At 39.0% G+C, this 9,999-nt stretch overlaps 1 protein-coding gene across 1 annotated transcript; it reads right to left on the bottom strand.

Moving 5' to 3' along the window:
• Nucleotides 1–5,189: 5,189 nt before the first annotated feature.
• LOC138897642 (uncharacterized) lies at nucleotides 5,190–5,767 on the bottom strand. Its single transcript, XM_070183637.1, has 2 exons — nucleotides 5,618–5,767; nucleotides 5,190–5,510 (listed from the first exon to the last, which is right to left on the bottom strand). The coding sequence occupies exons 1-2, from the start codon at nucleotides 5,765–5,767 to the stop codon at nucleotides 5,190–5,192; spliced, it is 471 nt and encodes a 156-aa protein (XP_070039738.1).
• Nucleotides 5,768–9,999: the final 4,232 nt, after the last annotated feature.

Below are 9,999 nucleotides of genomic sequence, written 5' to 3'. Positions count from 1 at the left end.
CCGGATCGTTACACCATGATATACCATAGAGGAAGCAATAAATAGAGGAACGAGGCTACAATACTCAAAATGACCGGTCGGGTCGTTACGGTAGCTATGTTAGCATGTGGTAATTTAAAAGTGTAAATGTAGTATTAATTCTATTAAAATGAACAGTGTCGTAATAATTCATTTGTACAACAGTTTCGTTATTCCCTCTTTGTTCTAGTGTATTTGGTTCTATCGTAAAAGTGTTGTAAATTAATGTAAAAGTTTGTTGATTGTACATTCATTTTATGGGGGACCTGCTTGGGCCTGATCCATTTTGATCGTACCAAGGCCCTGCGTTTGAAGCTGTTATTGGGTTTCAGGTTAGCCCATTCAGTACATAGAGGGGTAATCTTCATTTTGGGCTGATATTGGCTCATAGATGAGCCAGTTTTGTTACTTTGTAGTTGAGCATAGAATACCCAAACGATTTCCCTGTTATTAAACAAATTAAACAATTACTCTAGTGATCTTAGTTCAAATGAAGCGACCGGAACCGATCTTCTGTTATTAGACACTTCACTATAAATTGAATCCCCCCCCCCCCCCACACCCACACACACAAATATAGCACTATTGTAACCGAGTAAGTCGTAATGCTTCTTCTACATGGCACATAGTTAATTCCAGTGTTACTTTAATAAAATTAAAGACCACACACCTCTTACACAATAATCTTCTCTATCCATAATTCATGGCTTTTTGCAGACTACCTCAAAGAAGTGTTTGAAATATTAAACAATTTCAAATATTAGTAGAATGCTTTAGGCGCGCCTTTAATCTATCACGTGATTATGTATGCGTTCGCGTGGCATAATTATGATCCCAAAATAAATTAAGGTACGCGTTCGCCTGACTTTGGCCAAACAATCTCAATTAATAATTAAGTGTTATTAATTGTGTACACATACGTGTGACATGATTTTAGCACCGTAAATAAAAGGGATTCACACACATGCGGTTCATTTCAAGATAATTTTATAATACCATAATCAAGTAATTAAAATGCGATAAAAGGTTAAAATGCACATAGGTTCTAAAATATATAATAATCAAATTAATAAGCCGAATGTAGATTGTAAAAGCGACCGCACTAAAATCGCAGAATCCGGGAATGCCTAGTATCTTCTCTCGGGGTTAGCAGAATTTCTTACATGATCTTCTGTGTTTCGCAAACTTTAAACAGAGTCAATTTTCCTTGATTTGAGATTTTAAAATAAATGGTGACTTGGGACACCTTAATAATTATTTCAAGTGGCGACTCTCTAAAATAATAAATCAATCCCATTTCAAATAATGTCACAAAAGTGGAAAAACTCCTTTCCCCGCAAAAAGGAGGTGTGACACCATCGACCTGGTTCATGCATGTGTTACTTTGTCAATTATCAAAACCAAAATTGCTCAAGTCAACAGGGTGCATAGATGCCCCAATGAGGAGATGTGAGAGGTTGGCAATGGAGAGGGGGAAGGAGGGGATGAAGAGAGGTAGAAGAGGGCCTAAGAAGTATTGGAGAAAGGTGATTAGTGTTGGTTCCCCAAGTACATGCAAGTATACGTGGCCGTCAAGTAATAAAGTAACTCGAAAGTCGGATGTTGAACCCACAGAGACTTAGATCAATCATTAACTAAGCAAACTAAAATCAGTTGATTGTCCAAGATAATCAAGAGTGTTGTTTTTCTATTAATCTACTATTGCGAAAATTAAACAAGTAACAACTAATTTATCAAGAATGTAATTGTGTATGATGAGATTTTATTTCAGAGGAGATGAAAATTCCAGGGTTGTGGTTGGTTTATCAATCCTATTAAGTTCAATAATTACATTCGTTAATCCAAATTATGTATGGTTGCTAATTAACCGGATCGTTTATATGAATAGCATGTTCCCGCAATACTACTCGCCTGCCCACAATATATCAATCCTATATTCCTATGGTATTGAGTCTATTATGAACGAATATAATACGGTATTCAATTAAGCAAGAGTGTTAGGTATATTCCTATCCTAACGGCAAAATCTTTCCCCGAACCACGGGTTTAGAAACAAACTCTCTTTAATTCTACTCTAATCTAAACACGGCTTTTCCAAGTATAGCATAGATAGTAGAGTGAATTGGTAGCTACAACAATTCACAAGTTCAAACTATAATTAAAGAAACAACCACAAGATGATAATCCGAATTAACGAAGATTTAATTAATAAACGTTAATAATCATGTCAACCACAACCCTAAAAACTAGAGTGCTTAGCCACTCATGTTCGTAATAACAACTTTTCAAGTATTTTGCATAAGCAAATTACAAAGAAAAGATGAAGGACTGAAGAACTCGATGATTTTCTCCTCCAAAGAATGTTCCCAACGTCTTCTCTCCTTCTAAAATAGTCTCCTTAGAACTAATGTATGTTAAAAGTCAGAAAATAATATTTTTCCATGTATTTATACCAAGTAGGGTTGGTCCTAGACGAAATCTCCCTTTCCCAGCAGAAATAGGAAAACTTGCAAACTTATTGCTTTTCATGCGTCGCCCAGTGCGTCGCACTAGTGCTTTTTCCTGTCAAAAAATTCAGTCTCTGAACTTTGGAAATTTCTAACATAAAATTAAACTAATGCATCGCACTGTGTGTCTCACTGTGCCTCGCACTAGTGTATTTCTTCAGCAGTTGCTTCTTCCTTGAATTTTGACATCCAGAATTGATCCTCGACTGCCGAACACGATCCCGGCTTACTCCCTTAGGATTTTCCTTAGACTTCAAAGCTCCAAATAGCTCGAATTCGTTCCATAACATCTAGATAGCTCAGAATCACTCCTACAAGGCATAAACCACGCAATGAGTGCAAAACACTAGCGATTAAAGCTCAAACTCAATTAAACTGTAGCAAATTAGAGTATAATAAACGACTAAAATACATAATTATAGCCTACAATAAACACCCCACACTTAAACCATTGCTCGTCCTCGAGCAATCAAACTATACTTTATATAGATACGACCTTTTTAAATAATTCTCCTAAATCATCACCCCAAGAATCTTTAAAATAGACTAAGCACAAGAGTGTAACATCTTCACCTCAAGATTTGACTCACAAGTACTATGCATTATTCACAACTCACTCACTTACTCTAACATATCAATGACATTGCCTTTCTTCCATGAATCAAATGCCCTCACACAACAAAAGAGAGTAGTTCCACGCACAATAAAATTTTAGAACAATTAGGAACTCAATATAGAAAGAATTCACTCACTCTCAGAAATGACATTCATATGCCACAAAAGATGCACCATAAGCTTGCCTGTAGTGTACTACTCTACTAATCGAGCTCATTCAGTCTAGGATCAAGTAGGACTTTAATTGGTTGTAATGTAGGCTGCCGGTCGAGTATGATACATTTGGATATAAGAGTGACTACACCTCCTTAAGCACTTTAATACATACACTTTAACATTTAAAATCCTACACTTATGTCAAACCATAACTTCACCTTCACATTAATGTATATTAACTCCATACTTCTTTAAGCATAATTACATCAAGAGTCACCACTATCAAGGAATAGTTTTTACAACAATACAACTATATTCTTTTTTTCTTTCTTTTTCAATTCAAGTGGCTCCTACTTTTTCAAAATAGTGCACATTTCTCCTTATTTCATTAGTTCCAATCAAAAGCCAAATCAACCACCCTACACTTTAACTTTTACAAAGTTCATTACAATTCAAGTGCTCATGAGAGGTGAAAAGGTTCAAATAGATAGTTAATTCAAACAAATGAGTAAGGCTTGTAATGTGTTTGCCAAAGAAATAGGATTACAGGCTCAAAGGGTTAACTACAATACATGACAATTAGGCGGGTAAAATATATAACTGGTTCAACAAAGAACCATCTATATCACTTCCAAGACTGAATAAAACTACTATTTCGCTTTGCAAACACACGGGGCAAGTTCTAGACATCAAATGCAATGCACAAAACAACACACCAACTCACACACACATGTCACATAACTCATTCGGGATTGGACTTGTCAAGAAACTCTAGTCAAAGAAGTTAAGCAAAGTTAAGATTATACAATTTAAGTTACTTATACAAGAGTCAAAAACTGACCCTAAGCGTCACAACCAAAGTACTCACTATTCTCAAGGCATAACAAAGTCAAGAGATATTGCTTCAATTCAATTCATAGCACAATGGCTCCCACTCCTAAAATAATAAAACTAACTACACCCGGTTCAAACAAAACCCTTGGAAAAGAACCGCGGCACAAAGAAAAACCAAGAGGGAATTATTACACTACTTAACAAAATAAAATATTTTTGTCTTTTTCCTTTCGACTTAAATCCCTCAAGAAACCTGTCGAATGAGATCCATCACCGGGAAAAGTTCAATTTTTCTACTTTTTTTGTTTTTTTTCTTATTTTCTTAGGAGCTACTAAAATAGTGCACAACTACGAAAACAAAAATAAGAAGTTAACATTTTTCTAACATACTACTACTAATTATCTAGCGAAATTCTCCCATCCCAAACTTAAAGGAGTGTAGTGTCCCCAATACACAAATAAAGCAAAACAATAATGAGGGTGGATAAAAAACTCCCTAAAAGGCCAAAGGCCAAAGCAATAGCGGCTCACGGAGTACTCAGACTTCCCCATACATGGTCCTTTGTGTGAGCACCCCACACTTAGTTCTCACCATCTAACTCGCTTTTGCACTCTTTCAATGGCTTTGCTTCCTATTCTTATAATCCTACAAAACAAAAACAGACACTACAACAATAATAAGATAAAAATAAAAATAAAAGAAAGTAGTAAAGCTGGGTTGCCTCCCAACAAGCGCCTGATTTAATGTCGCGGCACGACACAGAATCTCGTTTAATCATTGGCAAGTAACACCTTCGACTTCTGACGATCAAAGTCACCTCCATAATAGTGATTTACTCTTTGTCCGTTTACTAAGAACGTTCTCTCGCCACCTAAGACACGCAGCTCAATTGCACTATGTGGAGTGAATCTCACTACCTCAAACGGGCTCGACCATCTCGATTTGAGCTTCCCCGGAAAGAGTCTCAACCTCGAATTGAACAAAAGAACCAATTGGCCCGGTTCGAACTCGCAATGGTGGATATGCTTATCATGCCAGCATTTGGTCTTTTCTTTATATTACTTAGCATTCTCATACGCGTGCAAGCAAAACTCATCAAGCTCGTTCAATTTCATCAACCACTTTCTACCCGCTAATTCTGCATCAAAGTTCAGCTTCTTAATCGCCCAATAGTCCTTGTGCTCAAGTTCCACCGGTAAATGGCATGCTTTCCTATAAACCAACTTGTAAGGGGAGGTTCCGATTAGAGTTTTGTAGGTAGTCTGGTATGCCCATAGAGCATCATCAAGCTTTGCAACCCAATCTTTCCTACCTGCACTAACCGTCTTCTCCGGAATATGCTTTATCTCTCTATTTGAGACTTCAACTTGTCCACTAGTCTGAGGATGGTAAGCGGTTGCAACCTTAGTCTGAGGGTGCCCCCATCACTTATCATCACTCTCGGAGTGCCGAACCTTGTAAAGATATGCTTTTTCACAAAGTTTACCACAACCTTCGCATCATTGGTAGGAAGAGCGATGGCCCTCACCCACTTCGACACATAGTCAACGGCCATCAAAATGTACTTACACCCACTGGACGAGGGAAACGGACCCATAAAATCAATTCCCCACACATCAAAAATTTCAACCTCCATAATACTGTGCAATGGCATCTCATGTCTTTTCGTAATTGTTCATGTTCTCTGCCACCTATCACACCTCCTCACGAACTCAAGGGCGTCTTTAAATACCCTAGGCCAATAGAAACCCGATTGCAACACCTAAGCTGCCATTTTGTCACCCGCATGATGACCACCATAAGGCGACGCATGACAATCATGTAAGATAGCATTTATTTCAGATTCGGGCACACATTTTCTCATTAACTGATCAATACAAGATTTAAACAGAAACGACTCATCCCACACATATGATCTCACATATCGCAAGAACTTCTTTTTAGCATGAGGTTCAATATCAGGGAACATTTCTCCACTTGCCAGATAGTTTACAAAATCTGCATACCATGGCACCTCCCCAGCAGTAACGGTCAACAAATGCTCATCCGAGAAGGTTTCCTTGATGACATCTCCCTCAGTTACATGATTCCGAGTTTCTAACTTGGAGAAATGATCAGCCACTTGATTCTCTGTTCCTTTACGGTCTCGGATCTCCAAGTCAAATTCCTGCAAGAGTAAAACCCAACGGATTAACCTTGGTTTAGCATCTTTCTTTTCAAACAAATACCCGATGGCTACATGGTTTGTGTAGATGATGACTTTGGTGCCAACCAAATAGGCCCTAAATTTATTGAACGCCCACACTACAACAAGCAACTCCTTTTCTGTCACAGTATAATTTATTTGAGCAGGAGTGAGAGTCTTGCTTGCGTAGTAAATGGAGTGAAATATTTTGCTCCTCCTCTGGCCCAATACGGCCCCAATTGCAATATCACTAGCATCACACATCAGCTCAAATGGCTCGTTCCAGTCAGGAGCTACTATGATTGGTTCACTCACTAACTTCTTTTTCAGCTCCTCGAATGCTTTCAGACAAGCATAGTCAAACTTGAACAGCACATCCCTCTAATAACCTGTACAAAGGAGAGGAAATTTTTGAGAAATCCTTTATAAATCGGCGATAAAAACCTACATGTCCCAGAAAACTCCTAACTCTGTTCGCTGAAATCGGTGGTGGCAACTTTTCAATTGCTTCCACCTTAGCCTTGTCAACTTCCAGTCCCTCTTTGGACACCTTTTGTCCCAGCACTATACCTTCAAGTACCATAAAATGGCATTTTTCCCAATTCAGTACCAGATTAGTCTCCTCACACCTAACAAGCACTTTAGCAAGATTGGTCAAGCATTCATCAAAAGAAGAACCAAACACAGAAAAATCATCCATAAAGACCTCCACAAACCGTTCCACCATATCGGTGAAAATAGCCATCATATACCTTTGAAAAGTCGCATGTGCATTACATAACCCTAATGGAATTCTCTTAAATGCATAAGTGCCATAAGGGCATGTAAAAGTGGCCTTTTCTTGATCTTCCGGGGCAATAGCAATCTGATTATACCTCGAATAGCCATCAAGGAAACAATAGTATTCCTGTCCGGTTAACCTGTCAAGCATTTGATCAATGAAGGGGAGAGGGAAGTGATCTTTTCATGTAGCATTATTCAACTTTCTATAATCTATGCATATTCGCCAACCAGTCATAGTCCTAGTGGGGATTAATTCATTTTGTTCATCCACTACAACAGTCATACCCCCCTTTTTAGGTACACATTGAACAGGGCTTACCCATTTACTATTGGAGATAGGAAATACTATACCTGCATCGAGCCACTTAATTACTTCTTTTCTTACCACATCTTTCATGATTGGATTTAGGCGGCGTTGATGTTCCACGCTAGGCTTGTGTCCCTTATCCATGAGTATTTTGTGCACGCAGAATGCAGGGCTAATACCCTTTATGTGACATTGTCCGACCAATGGCATGCTTCTGCTCCCTCAGCACCCTTAAGAGCTTTTCTTCCTGCAATTTAGACAAATGAGAAGAAACAATCACAGGTAAAGTGTTATAAGTTCCTAAATATGCATAATGAACATGAGATGGTAAGGGTTTAGGGGGCGGGCCGATTGGCCCATCCAAAGGCTCAAATTGGAATCTTTCTCTTCTATATTCGCAAGATGCATCCAGAATTTTCAATATCTCCTCAACCTCTTCTTTAAGTTCCAAGTGATTGAACAATATCAATGTCTTTTATAGTGCATCTTCTTTAAACGCACTTGGCTCTATGGCTGGTTCATTTATCTCCACCACAGAAATCATGGCCAGGTCATCTTAATGACGAGGAAACTGAATGGCTCGATATACATTTAAGACTGCTTCTTCATTGTCCACCCCAGGATCATCTTACCTTCTCGGACTTTGATAATTGCATCTCCAGTGGTCAAGAGAGGTCGTCCCAAGATGATAAGAACTAAATCATCAGCCTCGTAGTTCAGGATGATAAAATCTACAGGGAAAATAAACTTCCCAATTTGCAGCAAGACGTTCTCAATTACCCCATCAGGATAAACATAAGATCTATCAACTAACTATAGCATCATTGTGGTGGGTCTCGGAGCTTCTATGCCCAATTGTTTGAACACTGACAACGGCATCAGATTGATACTTGCACCCAAATCACATAAGGCTCTACCCACATCAATTTTACCAATCCTCACAGGGATGATAAAACTACCCGGATCCTTATGCTTTTGTGGAAGCTTATATTGAATCCTGGAGATGCACTCCTCAGTAAGTGCGACGGCCTCAAACTTAGTTAAACTCTTTTTATTTGCCATTGTATCCTTAATATATTTTGCATATTTTGGGACCTCACAGAGCATGTACACTAAAGGAATGTTCAAGTGTATCTGATTCAACATATCTAGAAATTTGTGAAGCATGTAGTCATCATTCTTCTTTCTTAATCTTTAAGGAAAAGGGGGTGGAACCCTCTCTGATATTTGCTCAGACTCTGTTTTGTTTCTCTCATCTACCTCTATGGGTTTGGGCACTCTTTTTTCTTCGAGCCCAGACTGCTCCTTTTTCTTCTTAGGCACTTCTACCAACTCTCTCCCATTTCTCAACGTCACTGCATTGACTTGAGGATTTTTCTCTATATCACTTTGGAGAGCTCCAGCAGGTCTAATATTCTGATTGTTAGCAATTTGCCCAAACTGCCTGTCTAGATTTCTGAACTCTGTGCGCAATTGTTGATTCTCACCCATAACTTTACAATTGTCTAGCAAGAGCTTTTTCATCATGTCAGTCAAACACTCTTCTCCTTGTTGTTGTGGGGGTTTAGGTGGCTGGTTATAATTAGCTTGAGGCCTGATATTCTGATTGCCACCCCAAAATAAGTTAGGATGATTCCTCCAGTTTAGATTGTATGTGTTACCATATTGAGCATTTTGATTCATCGGCCCTCTAGCTTGTTTCCCCGCATAGTAGATGGAATTCAGGATTCACGGGACATATGTCACTTGTGTGACCTTCACCACATAAATCGCAGCAAGTAGACATGTGTTGCACATGCTACATCTGTTGTACTTGGTGCATTGTCATTTTATTCATCTGATTTGCTAATCTCGCTATATCTGCCCTCATGGCTGAGAAATCATCAAGCTCGATCCCACATGCTGCCTTTTGTTTAAGCGCTCTTCGTGGTTCCCCATCTCCTTGACAATTATTATCATTAGCAGTGACATTGTTTAGCAGGATCTGGATCTCACTATACAGTCTTGCCATGCAACTACCCACACATGCTGAGTCAAGATTCATCTTTGAAGCCTCGTCCAACCCATCAGAAAGTGTGACCCAACACCTCATCAGTCTGACAATGATGTAGGCAGTCTTTGAGTAGCTTCTTGTATCTTTCCCAAGCTTGTCAAAGAGTCTCGCAATCTCGTTGTTGAAACCCAAGAATCTGGCTCCTCAGCGACTTTGTCTTCTTTCTGGGAAAAAACTTGATTAAGAATTTCCTTTCTAGATCATCCTAATTGTGGATTGAGTTTGTGGGTTCCTTTTGCAACCATTCCTTAGCTTCCCCCAGCAGTGAAAAGGGAAAAGGTGTCATCCTGGCATAGTCCTTGGAAACGTTCGGATAATTGTAAGTGTCCGTAATTTCCGGGAAGTTCTGAATGTGCCTCTGCAGGTTTTCATGAGATAGACCCACATATTGCCATGTGGACTAAATTAACTGTACCATGTACTGTTTGAGTTCAAAGTGACCTGTGATATCAGGCTTCACAATCGCCTGAGTCATATTAGCGAGATTAGGCCATCCAGCTTCTATCACCGGACGCTCTTCATTACCTGCCATCTCTATTG

Source organism: Nicotiana tomentosiformis, chromosome 8, assembly GCF_000390325.3.
Source record: "Nicotiana tomentosiformis chromosome 8, ASM39032v3, whole genome shotgun sequence".
NCBI classification, from domain to species: domain Eukaryota; kingdom Viridiplantae; phylum Streptophyta; class Magnoliopsida; order Solanales; family Solanaceae; genus Nicotiana; species Nicotiana tomentosiformis.
This window is presented reverse-complemented; position numbering and strand designations above follow the sequence as displayed.